This window comes from Sinocyclocheilus grahami, unplaced genomic scaffold, assembly GCF_001515645.1.
Source record: "Sinocyclocheilus grahami isolate Dianchi unplaced genomic scaffold, SAMN03320097.WGS_v1.1 scaffold48.1, whole genome shotgun sequence".
In the NCBI taxonomy this organism is placed as follows: Eukaryota; Metazoa; Chordata; class Actinopteri; order Cypriniformes; family Cyprinidae; genus Sinocyclocheilus; species Sinocyclocheilus grahami.
This window is the reverse complement of record NW_015505227.1, coordinates 3,085,237-3,106,129: the sequence shown is the minus strand read 5'-3', so window position 1 is coordinate 3,106,129 and position 20,893 is coordinate 3,085,237. Positions and strand designations below refer to the sequence as shown.

At 34.8% G+C, this 20,893-nt stretch overlaps 1 protein-coding gene across 1 annotated transcript in view; it reads left to right on the top strand.

Annotated features, from left to right (window-relative positions):
* Window positions 1–373: 373 nt before the first annotated feature.
* LOC107582963 (proton-coupled folate transporter-like) overlaps window positions 374–20,893 on the top strand; it is a 27,814-nt gene continuing 7,294 nt past the window's right edge. Inside the window, exons 1-3 of the mRNA XM_016268985.1 lie at window positions 374–460; window positions 3,780–3,863; window positions 8,893–9,049. Coding sequence (XP_016124471.1) covers window positions 445–460; window positions 3,780–3,863; window positions 8,893–9,049 — 257 coding nt within the window. The 5' untranslated portion in view covers window positions 374–444. The remainder of the gene's footprint in view (window positions 461–3,779; window positions 3,864–8,892; window positions 9,050–20,893) is intronic.

The following is a 20,893-nucleotide window of genomic DNA, read 5'->3' as shown; positions in this document are numbered from 1 at the left end:
CAAGATGGCAGCCAAATGGATCGACAGTTTAAATCTTGGTTTATGCATTGTGTTTTAGATATTTTCAACAGTTTTAGCCTTATTTTAACTATTTTAAAATATACATAGATCTTAAAGTGAAATGAATTGTGGTAACCAACAATGGATCCATAGCAGATTACATAATAATGGATCCCTACTTAGCTTCCATTACACTCTTTGCTCTTTTTCAAGGCACTTAAATACAAAAGATTTAATGGACTGAACTTCAACCAAATGATGGCAGTTTTCTTCATCTTGGCAAGGTTTTTCAGCTCTAACCTGCTGTGCTGCTCTCTGGCAGGGCTTTGGTCTGCTGGGTCTATTTCCTGTGCTGATGAGGTGTATGAAGGAGATGACATTAGCAAAACTCAGCATTTTGTCCAGAATAGCCTCTTACGTCCTACTCGCCCTCTCAAGCAACACATGGATGTCTTCCTCGGTAAGCTCCCATCACTCAAATTACTCAAATGATTTATATAAATGATACATTGACATAATAAAGCTCCTTGCAAAGTTATTGTGCATGAAAAATGATTGAGAAAACCATTATGTCAAGTTAATGATGCAGTAGGGTCAATGATGTGATTTATTTTGTCCAGACCTATTAATTTATTAAAAAATGCATTAAATATGCAATTCATACATATAGTGACTTGAATACACATATTCTATGATAAGCTATTGTTGACATAAAGTAAAAAAAAAGCTATTTATTTGTTTGCTTTTGCTTATTTTTTTGTTTATGAAAGTGATATAATTCAATACTGTAATATAATTATTATTAAATGGTATTATATATTACACTACCACCCAGAAGGATTAAAAAAATAAATTAATACTTTTTTTGAACAAGGCTACAATAAAATAATCAAAATCCAAGGCACTCGAAAATATTGTGAAAAAGTCAAAAGCCTTTATTCACATGGCTTTAACATTAAAAACAACACACATGTGCACCGACGCGTTGCCTTGGATTGATGAGTTTTTTGATGACATAAAAGAATCCTGCATCCAAAGAACACCAGGTCATGAAGTTCACACCCCTGCAGCATTTTGTTTTTGCATATTTTTGGATGTACGACAGTAAATACGTTTATAATATTAATTAATTTTAAAGCTGTAGTCCGTAACTTTGTTTTGGTTAAAAATGATCCGAAATCAATATTTGAGCAAGTAGATAAACCAGCCAGTGTTCAAAACTATAGGCTTAGTTTAGCTCGATTCACAACGGTTATCTTATAATAATGTTTTGTAATTTGAGCGGTTATGGGTAGGTTTTCGCGGGAAATTCGAGCATGTTGCTGCGTCATTACTTCACGTCTGTAAACATAAAGAAGTTGTCCCTGCTAGGATCCTGCAGGTGGCGGATCGTTTATAGCCTTTTCTCACAGCAGCCAGAATAATTAAATGTATAATTTTGATGGCGGATTGTAATTCAGAAAGGATTATGTGTTTATGAAACACATGTGAATGAAATTAAATTATATTCCAGTTATAAATGTGCTTCTGATTACAGATAGCCTGGGATTACACAAGATTTGTATTTTTAAGACAACCAGTTCGAAGGGAGCATAATTTGCTTTTTGAGTTAAAATAATTTCTTAATATGAAATTTGAGTGGTATGAAAATTAGAGATTAGACAAAAATTGAAATCTACTCGCTAATACACACTATACTCATAGTCACGCAATACTGATGTTGTTAACATTAACAATTTGAGAATAAAGTATAACAATAATAATAATTTGCACGGTTTGATGTGATATGAGCTAATTTAGATTAAATCACCATTGGTAGAGTGATTTATTGTAATGCTTTTTTCCTCAGTTGGTCAGAACAAACGTGGTAGACTTGTTACTTACTTGTTCAGATGACAATATCCAGGGAAAATTCTTTTTTTGGGTCATATATCTCACGTAGACGTAGGCTAGAACCTGTGATTCTGAAGTACAGTGAATATCCACACACCGGTGCAGTGACTAACTGCCACACATACTCCTCAAAACATTAGATTCATCTGCGCTGGAGTCTTGCCGCCGCACAACACATGCAAGGAAGATAATTCCGCAAACAGCTGCAATTGCAGGTTTTCAAACAGAGATGGCGACAAAGAGGAAAAACTTATGGACTGCAGCTGTAATTTAAAATAATTTAATTTAAAATAATTGTAATTTCAAAAAATATTATTCTGTACTTTCAATTTATCAAAGAATCCTGGAAAAGCATGATGGTGTCCATAACAATATTAAACATCATTACTGTTTTGAACCTTGATAATAGTAAGAAATATTTCTTGAACATTAAGTAAGCATATTAGAATGATATCTAAAGTATCATGTGAGACTGAAGTAATGGCTTTTAAAACATGTTTAAATAGAAAATATTTATTTTAAATTGTAAAACTATTTCACAACATTACCATTTTACTATATTTTTTATTCTTGATGTGTAAGAGACATTCAAAAAAAATAAAAATAAAAAAAATAAATAGTTTTAAAGGTTACATATACACGCACGCACGCACACACACACACATATATATTCCACTATATCAAAGTCTTTTAAAATACTTGTATTTATTTAAATTTTTAATATTTTACTTTTAGTTTTAGATTTGACATTGACTTGGTAGTACTGTTGTGGTAGTGATATGTGTCATGTTGTCATGTTGGAAGGTTTTACACTTTAGGATGGTTAGAAACAGCACAACTGACCCTATTTCAAATCTGTCAGCGAGCATATCAAAGCACATCTCTCTTCCCTAAAACAATGTAGATTTCTTTTGTCAGCATGTGACATGCACAAAGCAAATGTTTCCCACTCGAGGCCGACGGTCTTCACTTGAGCTGCCTGTTTTAACAAGACAGTCAAATGGCTAAATGTTTTGGAAAAACAGTCTACCTGACCAGACTTTTTATGGTTCACATTCATTCCTCACTGCTGTCTGAACTCCTTGCCTTGTTCTAGGGGGGCTCCACCTCCAAAGAGGTGTTCTCAGAGTGGTAAGTAATGATAACATTGTGCCGGCCTTCATAGACGGCCACTCTCAGGGAGAGACAGCCGGATCGGCGTTAATACTGTTAATTAAATAAATGGTTGTGGAAATTGTTATTCTAATCGATGTGGCAGACGAAAGCCTTTTAAAGGGAGATGAGTGGCGGCTCAGATGAATAGTCAGTGCCAGGGAGGGTGGAATTTGCATGCTGGTCTTTTCTGTTGGCTGCGATAATGAGGGGCACAGTGGCGGCACACAGGAGTCATAACCTCCATTCTGGAAGTACAGTGCATGTGTGGTGTGTGCAGAACCGACACACACACACAAAACACACAGACACGTGTGCACACACATACACCCCACCGCATACGCATCAACGCAAATACAGAAAATCTTTTGTTCTCTTGAGGATCTGCTTTTCTTGATCACGCATGATCAGGCAGCTGCGAAGAGCGAGTGACTTTACATTCTGAGCCATTAGGAGAAGCCCATGCTTTGTAATCACAATTACCTCGCAGAATTTCATACATATAGATTAAGCTCATGAATTATTGAATATTCCATTTAGATTTACTTACATTTTAGAACTGGTTAGCATTCCTCTGGTCTCACCAGAGAGATTAGTTACTTGTGTCTTTATGTTTAATTTTAAGCAATGTTTCTTAATATAGTGTAGGCCTATGCAGGACTATAGCAGTTGTTTACTGTTAATCTTAGCACTTTTATGAACTGGTTTGTGTGGTTTGTCCTGTGGTTTTGTAGTTGCTGTAGTCGGCGCTCCATCTGGTATCAGCCAAGCAGTGATTCGTTCTTTGTCTTCTGCCATCATAGGAGCTGATGAACAAGGTACTGTGTTATGAATTCACAATTAATTGAGAGAAAGAGAGAGACACCACAAAAATAAAGTACTAAGATTATGAACGTCCATGGTTTTGGACACAGTAGGTAAAACAGAATGGTAATATCATGGTTTTTCGATAGTCCTTTTGGAAATCAATCAATGGTGTTTGTAGTAAGACCACAGTAACCACATATTTTCTATTGTCTTACTGTAATATACTGTACTACCATACTTTAACCTTTCACTACCATATTCAACTATGATATTTACAATTAAACTTTTGTAATAAAAATTAGAATAAATCTGCCAATAAACTTGGTTACTGCAATTTTATAATAGTAACAACATGGTTAATTTCCATAAGAGAGACGTGTCTTGTAAAATCAAACTTGGTAAAATCATGTTTTTTTTTTTTTTTTGTAGAAATACTGTGGTAAAATTGTGGCTTTCAGATATATACCATGGACATGGTAATGCAATTTTTGGACATGGCAGGAAGGTAAAAATCATAATTTTTGGATAGATATAATAGTAAAATGAATGGTAAAATCATGGTTTTTGGATGGTCCTTTTGGGAAATTATAATAAAACCAAAACAACCACAAATTTACAATTGTTTTACTACACTGACCATATTTTAAGCATGATATTTGTAGTAAAACTATAGTAAGAAAATATATAACAATCTGAAAAACAAACAAACAAACAAATGAACAAACAAACATGGTTTTAGGATAGGATACCATGGTAATAGCACATATTCATGGACATATAGCATAGTAAAATATTTATTTATTTTTATTTGTTTGTTTGTTTATAATACATAGTTTTAATACAATAACTACATTTAAACGGTGACATTTGTATTAAAACTATGGTAACTAAAATCATAATAAAGCTCCCAAAAAGTTAAAAACAAAGCAGTTTTATGATATTAGGGTCATTTTCATAAGGGAGATGCCATGGTAATACTAATTTGTTTGTTATGGTATCATGGTTAAATATGTACATATGCATGCATGTATGTATTTGCAGAATATATACCATAGTAATACTATGTTTTTGTACATGTACCATAATAAGTAAAAACCTTTAGTTGCTTGAAACTGTATGTTATTTAAAAAAAAGCCTATACAAATAAATTCAGTTGTCTTAGAGGGAATACCATGAATGTACATTAGTAATCACTCAGTACCATCGTATTATCATCTGAAACCATCCCTGTGTTTGTTTTTATTAGAGTTTATTGCATTGAGTAATGTGTACATCACAGCATCCCTTTCTTCTCCCTGTCTGTTCTACAAGCCCACAAATGAGCTGAAATATCCTGGGGAAACTGCTTTGACCTTCATATGACAAATAGATTTGAGTCATGCCTTTCTTTTAAATCTTTACTTTCTTTGACATTTGTTTCTGCCTGATAACGTAGCTAAAAGCCCAAGATTTAATCTCTATTGTCCTTTCACAAATCCTTAATGAGAGGCGTCGCAGTATGCATAATTAACCGGGGAACTGAACACCGGCTTTCTCAAGAAAATCATAGAATTATCAAACTCGGCTAAGTGGAAAACAATACAGGAGGAACAGAGCAACAACAAACAACATCTTGAATAGACTTTCATATTCATATATCCACCCCGGCTTGTTTCCACTACTCACAGCAGCTGAAAGCCAAACCGAAAAGAAATATCCATTTAGTCTGTGGACACAAACATCTTTCTTCCCATTACTTTTATTTATTTTCCTGTTGATGCAAGAGTGATACAACTGTGAAAGGACACAGTGATGACAGGCCATTCCCATCCATAAATGCACTGTTTTCACCGTGCAAGCCGCCTCTCTCCACTTTGACAGCCGTTTCCTCGGCTTGTGTCTCAGATTGCATGTGTCACTGACTCTATTGCAGTTTCTAGTCATTCCAGGGCACTCACACAACTTCCAGCTCCGGTGAAGATCAATACGTATTGCATGCTCCAGGCACTTACGGGCTGCCCTGATGCTCCGCGACTCATTCTGCTCCAGTTAGTCAGAGCAGTCACGAAGTTCTGCGTAGCTCACCGAGATATTTTATCAAAGTGGATCAAACCATTATTCATGCCAACGATCTACTGCACAGACCTCAGTTTCTACGGCTATTATTCTTTCATTCAGATAAAATCATAGGTTATGAATTTCAGGTGCATCCATGGCATATTAATGAAACGGCGCTAGCTTTATCCACAATGTTTCAGATATCTTTATTAGAAACACATGTTTTTAATTTAGGGGGTAAATGTTGGGCTTCACTATGTATTCATTTATTGGTCCCACTTTATATTAAGTGGCCTTAACTACTATGTACTTAAATAAAAAAATTAATACATTGTACATTGTGTTCATATTGTATTGCTAAACACTTTTGCTGCTATTGAGGTGGGATACGGGTAAGGTTAGGGTTTGGTGGTATGGGTACGTTTAAAACCTTCTGGTGCTCTTCGGTCACTTTTGACCAAAAAAATGATGTTTTGAATTTTTTTAAATCACAGCTTCATTGGAATGGTACGAAACTTGGTGACTTTTATGGCATTTAGAATGTGAACACACAAAAAAATTGAGGGCATGATTCGAGCAGACTAAGTGGTCGTAAAAAAAAAGTCACACTTGTGGTCTTCGGTCAAAAATGACCGACCATAGGAAATTAATGGGAAATCGACAAAAACACAAAAATTCTCAGAATGTACAATCTACATATCTGACACAATGCAGAAAAAAGTACACAGCAATGACAGGGTGAAACTCTAAAACATCAAGAGTGCAAAACCAACACATCCACTCACACACACACGCACACACACACACACTTATACACACACACACCTATGAACTGGTGTGACTGTAACACAGCAAATATGTAAAATAAAAGCAATAATTCAACTACAATGCAGTAACAAAATGGACAGCAAGGAAGGGGTTGCACTCTAAAACATCAAGAGTGCAAAACAGACACACTCACTCAAACACACACTCACTTACACACAATCACAGACACACACACAAACATACACAATTATACACACTCAAATTAATTGGTATGGCTATTAACATATAGCCAAAACGAGTCAGAAAACTGAAATAAGAGGTTGAAATCAGATCAAACCCAGAAGGATTAAGCTCTGATTAAACATTTCTGTTCATTTTTGTTACATTTTTATAGAATTTTAATGTTTTGTGTAACAAAATACTTTCTCTGTGTTCAGGTATGACTGTAGTAATAATAATTCAAAAACTGACGCTTCAAATCAACATTTCAAGCCAAAAAAAACTAAACCTTTACACTAAGTTGTCTTTGAGAATGTCTAAATATATATCCAAACCCACAACCCACAAAGTTTAAAAACAATTAGAGAATTTATAGGCCTTTTATATAGAGCTATATAGGAATCTATGGGCTAAACCATGGAATTGCAGATGTTTTTCTTATTTTACTCCCCCCAGATGGCACTAATCTGGCTTCAAAAATGGGATTTTAAAGGCATTGACTCTATTTTAACATAAAATACTGCATTAATTGAAAAGTAATATAAAAAGATATTTTTTAAAATTTTGTATTATTTTCAGTGGGCAGAAATTCATCATAATTATTGCATAAATATTAATTAGTGCCATGAAATTATCTCAAAATACAAAATCAAAAAGAAAAAATATTATTGAACAAAAATACATGACATTGATTTTACTGGGGCGAAAAATGTTACGTTTCAGGTGTCCGGTCACTTTTGACCATGAAGATATGACTCCCAAATGAGGAGCACCAGGGTGGGTTTAGGTGTAAGGGATGGTCAACAGTGTAATTATGAATGTAATTACTGAAATTAATTACAGATGTAATTACATGCAGGTATTTTTTTAAGTACATTGTAAAAACATGTAAGTACATAATAAGTGCATTGTACTACCAAGTGATTAATTTTAAATGTAAGTACATAGTAGTTGAGACAACTTAATATAAAGTGGGACCCATTTATTTGTTCGTTTGTTCATTTCAAATAAAATAAACGTATTAAAATAAATACATTAAAAATACCTCCAACAAAACATTTTCCCTCCCCTCAGGCTTTAAAGGCTTTTTATTATTTTCCATGGACCGTTTACATAATTCTCAGGTTCTCAGAAGCAGAAGTCAGCAAAGATGGGTAACTTTAATGGTAATGACAGAAAAGTACAACAAATATAGCAAAAGATAAAAAAGAAAACATAATTAGCACAATAGTGTTATGACTTTACAAAAGGGGAAAAAATATTGAAAAATTGATTATTTTGGTCAGAAGAGAGAAAGACACTCACGCAGTGACTAGTTTCTTTAATTTAACGCCATTGTAAAAACACAAGGAGTTATAAATGTACATTGTTATTATCATTATTATTATTATTTATTATTTTTGATAATACAAGATTTATGATGTTAATATCTGTGGAAATGTGTTATCACAGGCCATTGTCCAATGGGACCTCCGATATAGCCAAAATGTAGCTTTTTTTCAAGCACAGTTCATTTGGATAAAACTGGCTGTCAAATGTATACATTTTAAATATGGACAAAATTTAACAGAAGTTTGTTGTAGTGTTTGTTTTAGTGTGAAGAATACTTTATTTGTCCCATAAACTAAATTAATGAGTACAAAGGACTACAGCACAAACTGTTTTTTTTTTTTTTGCTGAACAAAATTTAAGATAAAAATAAATAAATAATAATAATTAATAGTGATATAAATATTTATGACAGCTTTTTTGTGTGTGTTGTGATTTCCCATTCATGTTATAAAAGTTATAAATAGTCAATTTTCTTTATATGTTGAACCAGCAAGCTAATTGTAACATTTTACTGTTACAAAAAATAAACAAGTAAATCAATAAAATAAAAATAATAATCTCTTAATCACATAAAAATGTAATTCACTAAAATGTATTTCTCACTAGCAAACTAAGCCTGGTTCAGCTGAATTTCACTGGATGTCTGTTTCACGTCTTTATTGACTTGAATGTTGATGTCCTCAGGTGCCATGTTCTCCTTCGCGGCCTCAGTGGAAGCGACCTGCATCCTTATTGCTGCTACGATCTTTAACGGGCTGTACCCCCTGACCCTGCCTACCTTCCCCGGGATGCCCTTCATCATCATGGCAGTCTTCACGCTCATCGTGCTCAGTCTCTTGCAGTAAGCCTAATTTCTAAAGTTTTATAAAATAAGATGTGATTATTACTTTAAGAGACTTTAATGTTTTGTTCTACAACATAAGCTACACACAGTCATACTTTAATGTAAATGTATAATCTGTGTGCTGTAAATTTTAGTAGTGTTGGCGAAAAAAAAAAGGGAAAGATGAAATAAACCTAACTGCACAGTCATGCTGCATCCAACTTGCTAACTATTCCTGAAGTAAACGAGTCGTGACTGTTGCAATATCTAGCATGAAATCATTGTACACCACACAACAGTTTCAGAATATTATCTGAGGTGTGACTGTGTGTAATTTATGTTGCAGAACAAAATAGGACACTTCAGGTAATGTTATCCACAGACTGCTGCTCTAAATGCCCATTAGAAATTCCTGGGAGAACCCATGGCTCAAAAATGCTAATTCCCTTCTGGGTATTAGTGCTACAAACTGAACACCTCTATTCAATGTATTTGTATAGAGCTTTTCACAATACTTATTGTTCAAAAAGCAGCTTTACAAAGAATAGTGCCTTAAACCCCCAGTGAGCAAGCCAACTCGACATTGGCAAGCTAAAACTCCCTAAGAGATTTAAATAGATGAGGAACGTTTGGGAGGAACCAAGACACAGTTGGAGAAGCTCTCCTTCTCACATATTTAAAAGCATACATAAATGCGTACATACAGTACGTTTTAAGTTGAGCAGATGTAATCTAGTTGCATGATATTAATAATAATTATATTCATTATTGGCTAATTTGTTTTTCAATTAAATGTCATGATCAGTGTTTTCCTATTTTTCTCTTCCACAATTCACAATAGTGCCTCAGATATACAGTGTGATTGTTGGCATGGCAACTCTTTTGATCAAATGAGGTCACATAATTGCCCAATTTTAATGTTAATTGCTTGCTTAGTGTTGGTGATAATTGCATTACATATTCCTTTTGAGGTAATACCAAGTGGAGCCATAGTTTAAAACTAATGTTTATTTTAATAGCTGGTTAATAAGATACTCACATAAACCATATTGTGTTTCAAAAGCATACTTCATACCAAATGAGGGGAAGCATCCCAGGCCTTGTGATTAAGATGGGCCATTATGGTCTTCTATGGTTTAGTAGTACTTCCCAGTGGTTTTGAACTAGTTTTGCTTCGAGATTAAGATTTTAAAAGCAAAAGGTTTAGCTCACAACATAATTGAACTTTCAAGGTAACTGATGTGACCTTTTAATGCAAAGTTCTTGTCAATACTGTATGGTACTTATGAACCACATATAATAATAGGTCTAATATGTGTTTTACTTTGAAGTATGTCTGCCTCTCCATTGGTTTAGATTTTTATTTATTCGGAGAAGATGAGCATAAGTACTTACATTTGTCATGTGGAGAAATACAGAGGACGGCAAATTAGATATTGATCCATCTCTTGCGTATTCTTCAGCATGTATAGTGAGAGAGGGATCTTAATATATTTCTACTCTTCTCCACATGTGATGTGAGCACTAGACGTCTAAACTCAATCTAGCCACTAAGGTCTAGTTTCAAATAGTAGATTCATGTTTTCAAATAAATGTTCTTTAAAGCTCTTTAAAGGTAATTTGGTGACATCGGTATTGTAGACTTTTAAGGGAGGTCAGTGTGGCTACGCTGGAGTTTGTGCTTTTTCGAGGACCTCAGACTGTGGAATTAAATGTCTGTTTGTTAATTAAACATGCTATTCTAACAAAATAGGGCACTGCTTTACAATAACATGCATTACAATAATGTGATGGCTCTTGATAAATGCTCTTTATATAATGGTCTTCCCATTTGCCATTTAATGGACAGATGGGCAACTTTTACCAAAACACATTACTATGTCTGACTCAACTGGACTGCATTATGTTACATTAGAGCATGGTGCTAGCAACACCAAGGTCATTGGCCCAATTACTAGGAAATGGATGGAGTGATGCAATGTTTACGTTTAATGCAAATAAATATCAGCAAATTGTATAAATGTAGTCAATGGTTTCCACTATTGTCTGTACTCAAAATACCTTAAAGGTTTTTAATGACACACGGGTGTGTACATTACCTTTCAAAAGAAGAAGTTAATACTTTCATTTAGCAAGGATTCATTAAATTGACAACTGAAATTGTCGGATAACTGAAATATTTCTATTTCTATTTCAGTAAATATTTCTAAATGCTGTTCTTTTGAACTTTTTATTTATCGAGGAGTCTTAAAAATGCATCTTGTTTCCCACAAAAAATATTAAGGTGAACGACCATTTATAGAAATATGAAATGTTTCTTGAGCAGCAAATCAGCCTATTAGAATGATTTCTGAAGGATCATGTGACACTGAAGACTGGAGTAATATTACAATTATTTTAAATTGTTATAATATTACTGTTTTTTTTTACTGCATTTATCAAAAATACATTAAGAAGTAAGATTATACTTAATAATCTTACCAGGCCTAAACTGTGAATTATGATATCATATCTTATAAACATTTGACAAGAAAAATGAAATAAATGGTATGAGACAGTAACATATTCATCCAGTTTCACCCAAAAGCAAAACTATTCCAATGAAATTTGTGAGTTTAGGCGGCGTTCATTTTATCTCTAGTATCTTTAGCTCATTGATCCAAAAAGATAACCTGCTATGTGCAATCACAGTAATAGCCCTTTCAAGGGGTTCCCTGAAAAGCTTTGATCTAACTGACGCACTTGTCAGGTTGGCAATAAACAGCTCTACCACCTCCGTTATCAGCCTTCAAATTGATTCTGACGTGCATTTGATGTTCTTCCTCAGACTATATAATTAAGTGATTGTCTTAGGTAATGAAGGCATTAAGTAATGTACACCTGCAATAAAGTCTGTGTGTGGTGGGTAGTGAAGTGTAGTATGGTTATCACACCCAGGCTGTAATTACACCACTAATGGGCTGTTCCCGGAGGCAGTGCCCGCTCAGGGTCGTGCAGTCTCCTCTGCGTCCCGAGCAGCCCGCTATTAAACCTGTGCAATTCAGAGGAAGACATACGGTCCTTAATCCATACTTAATCCATTATCCTGCTAGGAAATGATATGTGTCAAATCAGAAATTGCAGGCCATCTCGTGAAAACTCAAATTACACCTATTGACGTTTGGGTTTTTCATTTGCGTCGAGTGAATTTGAGAACAGCACCCATAAACGCAATATAAGCTAATTGGAAAAGCATGCATCTCTACTTACATTTTTGCAAACTAACAAAAACATACTTATACAGTACATACAATCCACTGCTGTTTCCAGCTGAAATTAATATTAGTGGAAAACTTGTTTTTCCTTTTCACACAAAATTAAAGGGGCAGATTATTGATTAATAAAGAATTATTTTTGTGTGGTTCCTTGCACCAAATGTTTGACCTCAAAACACTTTTATCGATACTGATTCCAATACCAATTTTGCTTATCGATTCCGATTCTTATCAATTTCCAGTTTCAATTTCGACAAGCTAAAGAAATTTATAAAAAATAAAAAAACATTTAGATATCAAACACATATTCTGTCTTTTTGCAAAACTTTCTGTTGCAGCTAAACACCATGAACAAAATCAACAGCCTACAGAACACTACAGAACACAAATTACCAAAGCAAAATATAAATTTCAAACATTATTATTAAGAAGTATACAGTCAGTAATACAATAAGAAAATTTAAAAGAAAAGATTAATACAACTGAACAAAGTTCAGATACAGAAATTGAAATCAAATGTAATCAAATGTAAATAAGCAAGGCGAAGGCTTTCTTTTTATAAATACAAATTTGATTAATCCTCATTAAAGTTACAAAAGTCATTCACTCAAGATCAGTGAGTGATTTTCTTTTGTTTTATGATTAGCATTAATGACACAGCACGTTTATTAGGCTGCTGTCATTTTAAGACTGCGTGGATGCAGATCTTTTGACATCATTTTGTGTGTATTTGCCCGTTTAAGCACAAAAAGATGCAAACGAGAACTCAATTCAGTATTTGAGTACTATATGAGAGGCGGCTTTTTGTGTGCATGTTTTGGATTTTTATGCAGCATGAAAACAGTGCACGAGTGCTGAATTGAGTTCTCTTTCGCATCTTCTTGCACTTCAATGTTCACATTAAAATGTGCACACAGGAATTAAACAGTGGAATTTAAATGTGTATCTTATTGAATCATGAACATGTGGAAACGGTTCTAAAACGGAACCAGTTCTTGATACCCAACCGCATTTACCATAGTGCATAATTTGTAAACTGATACACATTTCAACATATGCATCACATATGTCAAATTCATATGTAAGGTTTAAATTTTTTTAGGCTTTAAAATCTTACCAATCCTAAATCTTTAAACTGTAGTATATGTGGACTTTCTTTCAGAAAAATAAACTTGCTCAGTAGCTCACCTGGTAGTGCACTTGCTATGCGGAAAGCTCAGATTCGAGTCATGTGAAATCACAACAGTCACAACACTTGATAAACAAGCACAAAAACTTGAAGCTAAAGCTGAAATGGCATGGTTGCTTCAGCAAATGTGTTTCCGTTTCACATTTGCTTTTGTTAATAATATTGGTTCGGTTCAAGGTAGGGTTTAGTGTAAGTTATTTTCAATCGCGATAGAACATTTACCTTTTAGCGCCACTCATCGGACATTACATTTCCAAACTTCCATGATGCATACAACAATCAACATACTAAAAAGTTGCCAGATTCACATTCATCTGAAAAATGCCACTCACCGCGCATTTCACTTGTGCAAGACGCAACACAATCATTTTGCAGAATGTCACAACAGCCACTTTTTCCAATGAGCCTGGATGCATAAATGCCTGAACGGTGTGGGTTTGAACATCCCTGCACTACATAATTCCACTCTTATCAACATGAAAAAGCTTTTCAGAGAAAACAAATGTGAAACGTGACTAACAACTAGTTATTTTGTTCATTGTCATCAGCGCCAAGAGCTTCACCACTGCTCCATCTCAGCCTTCAGGGATGTTTCTATTTCACGTGTGTGTGCTTGTGCACACAGGACACGAGGAATTGCAGAGTGTATGATACCTGACCCTATTGATGAGGCTGAGGAGAAATAAAAGAGAATAAAAGAAAAAGTAATGACAGAGTCCGGGTGGGTGAGTAAGAGCAGTCTGCCTCTGTGGTGCCACTGACTCAAATCAGAGTTTACACAGGGACTCTGGAGACTGCAGACTTAAGACCGGTCTTAATCCATCCATCAAAGCCTCTCTCTCATTACGCTCCACAATTACCGGGACTATGAAGGGCTTGTCTGTTAAAATCTAACTTCAAACAGTCTTTTTTCTATTTAAGCGCTTAGGCCCTCTTTCTTTCCCCTTCATCTCTGGCCTCATATTCAGGATTTCGAATGTGATTATATCTGCTCAAACACCGTAACTAGAGCTGCGAGAGAGTGTTTACACCGGTGGCACGTGACTTCATGACGATGCAAAACGAGGTTGGATTTTATAAATAATGAAAACCACACAATGGCCCCGTCGCCCTAAGCCTTCTCTGGGTCCTTGCTTTGGTGACGTAATGCCGCATAGACTGTTTGGTTACAGAAGGCCATTTCAAGTCGGCAAGACTGCAGGTGTGCCATTTGATGTAGGACTGATGTATTACTTGAGGAACATGAAAATATAAAATGGACATTCTTTGAAATAATAATAATAAAAAAGGGTTTTAAAGCATGGTGCTACAAAAACCTTTTTAAAGGGTTAGTTCAACCAAAAATGAAGTCTTTTATCATTTACTTACGAGATCATCCGTCCAAATAAGCCATAAGGCTTTCATTTATCTTGGTAACACAAACAGAGATATTTTTAATATTCTCACATTATTTTGTCTATCGGCAGAAAGTTCATGCAACTAAAAATTTCAAGCTTCAGAAAAGTCATAAAGACAGAAGTTCATTATGTAATCAATTTGAATCGAGCAGCTCAAGTTTTCTGAAGAGACCCGATCGCTTTATATGGTGAACAGATTTAATCTAGGCCAGTTGTCACATATAAACATTGATCAATGCATACATATGAAGCTCATCAAATATGAATGCTTTACATGCAAGAACCAATTAGGTCATTGTATATATTGTAAATATATGTATATTTTCGGGCTATCAATTTCATTCGATTATGTGATAATGCGATTTATGATTAACAATGAATTATATATACAGTATATATAGGCTTTTTATGAAAAAAAAGGTGTAAGTGCAATACAAATGATGCAAATTAAAATCTAACTAGGATTATTTTATATCTTAAGACATATCCAGTATATTTAACATACAGTAAATATTTTCCAGGTCATATTTTAATTATTTTCTTTGACATTAATACAATGACATTATATAGTCAAATTATTTAATTTAGGAAACAACATATTTCATCAGATGTGCACACCTTAATGTCGTTCCCTATGCACTTGTATTGTGCTCTACTGTACTACATTGTTTTGCTAATTTTTACAAACTTGGTGACCAAAGCAAAAAAAAAAGAAGATTTTCTTTGATAATCGATATGTCACAATCGCTGTTAATGCAGCTTGTCTGTTTGTCCATAGTATTAGATTTAAAAGTGTTTGTGAGGCAGGATTGTAACTGTGGTTGCACTATAATGTGGCAAGGTGTTTATGGAGTTTTCAGTCATCCGTAACACAGCTGAGGTAAAACTCATTAAGAATTCAGGACTTGCTGAAGATGTTTTGCTTCTCATCCAGGTAAAAACCGGTGGAAAACCTTTTTTCTCACATTTGTATTTTAGAGAGGTGCAAGAAGAATAGATTTTCACACTTCATTCAGACAAAGGTGTGCCTGTGTGTGTGTGTGTGTGTGTGTGTACCTGTTTTTCTATTCTGGTGGGGACTTAAACCTGAATACACACAGACTCATGGGGACTCATGTCACGATGGGGACCTAAATTGAGGTTCCCATGGGTAAACAAGCTAATAAATCACACAGAATTAATTTTTTTTGAAAATCAAAAAATGCAGAAAGTTTGCTGTAAGGGGTAGGTTTAGGTTTAGGTGTAGGGCAATAGAAAATACAGTCTGTGCAGTAGATAAAGCATTACGCCTATGGAGAGTCCCCACAAGGATAGTAAACCAGACGTGAGTGTGTGTGTGTGTGTGTGTGTGTGAGTGTGTGTGTGTGTGTGTAAACATGACTGATCAAAATTCTGGGGTCTGTACAATATTTAAATGATTTTTTAAGTCTTTTATTTGATCAAAAATACAGTAAAATAGTAATATTATTACATTTAAAGTAATATTATTACCATTAAAAAAACAGTTTTCTATTTTAATATCTTTTAAAATGTAATTATAGTCCTTTGATGCAAAAATGAATTTTCAACATCATTACTCCAGTCTTCAGTGTCACATGATCCTTCAGAAATCATTCTAATATGCTGATTTGCTGCACAAGAAATATTTCAAATGTATTATTATTATTACTAGTAGTAGTAGTTGAAAATGATTGTGCTGCACAATGAAGTGTGGGTGTATTTTTTTCAGGGTTCTGGATGAATAGAAAGTTTGTAGAACGACATAAATATTTTGTAAAATTTTAAATGTCTTTATTGTCATTTTTGATAACATTTAATTTGTCCTCGCGGAATTAAAATAAATAAACAAATAAATAAATGGATAAAGACAAACATGGCTGATCCCAGACATTTGAACAGTAGTGTACATGTCTACATTGTCTGTTAAAATAATACTATAGGCAGCGGCATGATGCAGTTTCAGGTAGACATGACTGACATTTAAATCTGTACACAGAGTATTGCTAAACCTCTTGTGATCATTTAAAGTGGATTTATTCTGTTTTCCGATCAAAACAAATCCACAACTCAAGCTAGACCTTTATTGCAGAGCTTGAAGCTAAAATGTGCGTGGCAGTTGGTCAATACATTCCTCTGGTTTTAATTGTTTATTTATTTATCGGCTCTACTGAAGAAATGTGTATTGGCGTTAGCCTAGAGGGAAGTACAGTCTTGAGATCCTTGGAGTAAATGGTGTGTCTGGTTACCATGGCGGCACCATGAAAATGAGTGTTGCTTTGCACTGTGAATCTATAATGATGGAGAGGTCCAGTCTGGAGATTATAAAAGAGATTTGTGAGTGCCGTGGTCAAAATATACACTGCTTTGACATCTGCACCTCAGGTTTTGTAAAGTGCCCCTTTTTCATGTCATGAAATTCATTTCATATTGCAGAGTGTTGTTAAGATTAATGTTTGATGACTCTGGACTTTATTGGATGCGGGTGCGCGGTTTTGAATGCAGAGAGGAGGTCTTTTGCATGGCTGCCTTTAAATATGCAAGACCCCCGAGACTTTGTTTGTTGTTTCAACTTCTGTTCTATTTTCATCATGAATAATTATGTTTTTTTTCTCAGCCAAAACAACAGCATGGCAGTTTTGCAGGTCTAGGTTGTGGCCCAGTGCCTTAAATGAACCTGTGAACTGAAGCAAAACTGTGAAACCACACAGGCTACAATTTAAAACTTACATCTAATATTCCAAATGTGCAAAAATAAAATAAAATAATTTGAGCTTAATGTCCTTTAATTTAATAATTATTCATTTAATAATTTGCATGTAACTTAATAATTACATAGTCATTTTGTTATTATTATTATTATTATTGTTATTTTGTTATTATTAATGGTGTTGTTGTTAACAAATATTATTTATAATTATTTACAAAGACTAATCGAGTTGCATGCAAGTTAGACTCCAAATATGCTAAATTTAATTACCTTTAATTTAATGCATAATTTTAAATTAATTAAAATCGCTATGATTATATATATACACACACAATTTAAAATAATTAAAAACACAAAAACATTAAATGTTACATTTAGTTATATATTCCAAGCACACAAAAATCACATTGAACTACATTTTAATAATACTAACAACAGCAACAACAAAAATAATTAATAATAATAATTTATTATTGTTATTATTATTATTATTATTAATATATCATATATATTATATATATATCAAAAAGTAATCTCAAGTCATTAAATTAATTATTAATTAATCTGCATCAAAGGAACAGTTTCCCTCTGACTCTTCCACAATGCGACGGTAATTTCAAACGCGCTGAAATGATGGACATTTCTGATACGATTTTGCAATTAGCACCCTATTCTACCTATTTTGTGTGGCTCAGACAGCGAGGTTCAGCAAAACGCTGGGACGACGGTAATCCCAGTGGCCAGCTAACACAGTTCAGCACCTGTACTCTCTCATTAAGCATGAAAATAAAGTCCTATCTCACTGTCTGCCAAAGCCAAATGCGTTCAGACTGAGCCGTGTGACACACCTGCACTCTGCCTGACAACAATAATTAGCAGTCCACACTGCAGCGCAATCCAACCCTCTGCTGAATCGGTTTAATTAGTGTCATTCAAGGGCTGCTTTGTTAAAGTCTCTTTTTGAGATTGCATGTGGAGGAAATGGCTTTTGCATATTTATTATTGACCTATACCAGAATTTAAAACTATTAGGCTCTTATAACTATGCTTTTTCTCATATGCTCATGCCTGGAAAGCAAACCTAGAATATTTTTCGGGATATGGAGATGGACTTAGATTAATGTGTCTGGAAATGGGAGAAAGTGCTTCTCTGATTGCATATTTGCGAGTTGCAAGCAAATAACTAATTCAGCCAGCTGTTCTTGTCAAAAGTATTAGTCAAATTTATGGATAGCCATTACATTTACTAGCCTGACATCCTGACATTTTCTCCATTAGTATTTCCTTTTGTGAAAATGGATTCACTCTGGCTCATCTACTCACTTGGATGTTTATTGTAACCCTTTACTTGAACTAATTATTACTTCATATACAGTACTTTCAAATAAAAAGCAAATACAAATATATAGTAAATAGTATAAACTGGAAGAAAACAATACTAGGGTGCTGTAAGTGGTTGCTAGGGCATTGCTATGCAGTTGCTACGGTGTTTTAAGTGTTTTTATCAGGTGTATTCTGAGTGGTTGCTTACTGCTCGACTCAAGTCTCTGTGATTTTTTTCTCATTATTTATGGCTTGGGTCCCTCTTTCAATGTACGTAAGTCTATGGGATTTTGTTTCATATCCAGCTGCAAAAAGAAAAGTAATAACGCACCTTTCCTCAATTAAACCCCCTAAACCTAAGTTTCAGCAAATAGCAACATCTCAGCAAAAATCACAAATAATATAAATAACGAAATAATGGTAAGGCAGGTTGTATTTATTAACATTACTTAATGCATTTGCTAACTTGAACCCACAATGAGCATGACTGGTTTACAGCATTAGTTGGTAACATTTTAACTGTTATACTAATGCATTTATTAACATTAATAACTTATTTTGTACGCCTCTTTAAAACATTAATAATCGTAGTTTATGCTCTTTTATACATTTACATTTCTTAACATTTAAAGTCTGCTCATTCATGCTGCGTGTTAACATTACTTAAAACATTAGTTTCCATGAACTAACGTTGAACAGCACTTTATTAGGTGCAATTGAGTTTTTGTGACATTTCAACATCAGTTAATGTGTTTCTAATTATTGTGGGCTCCCTACTAACGTGATTTATCTTTATTACAGTGGGGGAAATATTTATTTGATCCCCTGCTGATTTTGTAAGTTTGCCTACTTACAAAGAAATGAAGGGTCTGTGATTTTTATGGTAGGTTTATTTTAACGGATAGAGACAGAATATCAACCAAAAAAACTCATTATATAAAGGTTAGAAATTGATTTGCATTTCAGTGCATGAAATAAGTATTTGATCCCCTACCATCCAGCAAGAATTCTGGCTCCCACAGATTGGTTATGTGCCCATGTAGAACACAGATTAGTCCTGCCACTTTAAGAAGTTATTCCTAATGTCAGCTCGTTAGGTGTATAAGACACCTGTCCACACAATCTGTATCTTCCATTCCAACTTCTCCCTCCACCATCGGCAAGACCAAAGAGCTGTCAAAGGATGTCAGAGGCAAGATTGTAGATCTGCACAAGGCTTGAATGGGCTACAAGACCATCAGCAAGAAGCTTGGTGAGAAGGAGACAACTGTTGGTGCGATTATTCGGAAATGGAAGAAATACAAAACAACCATCAATGGCTGGAGCTCTGTGCAAGATCTTGCCTCATGGGGTAAGGATGATCATGAGAAAGGTGAGGTATCAGCTCCGAACTACACGGGAGGAGCTTGTTAATGATCTTAAGGCAGTTGGGACCACAGTCACCAAGCAAAACATTGGTAACACACTGAAATCCTGCAGTGCCCGCAAGGTCCCCCTGCTCAAGAAGGCACATGCACAGTTTGCCAATGAACATGTAAATGATTCAGAGAAGGCTTGGGAGAAAGTGCTGTGGTCAGATGAGACCAAAATTGAGATCTTTGGCATTAACTCGACTCGCCGTGTTTGGAGGGAGCGAAATGCTGACTATGACCCTAAGAACACCATCCAAGCACGGAGGTGGAGACATTATGCTTAAGGGCTGTTTTTCTGCTAAGGGTACAGGACGACTTCACCGCATTGAGGGGCAAATGGATGGGGCCATGTACTGTAAAATCTTCTCAAGAAGAAGCACATTAAGGTCATAGAGTGGCCTAGCCAGTCTCTAGACCTCAATCCTATAGAGAATCTGTGGAGGGAGCTGAAACTTCGAGTTGCCAAACGACAGCCAGTAAACCTTAAGGATCTGTAAAGAGGAGTGGATCACAATCCCTCCTGAGATGCAGAGGTGGGACCAAGTCATTGTTTTGCAAGTCACAAGTAAGTCTCGAGTCT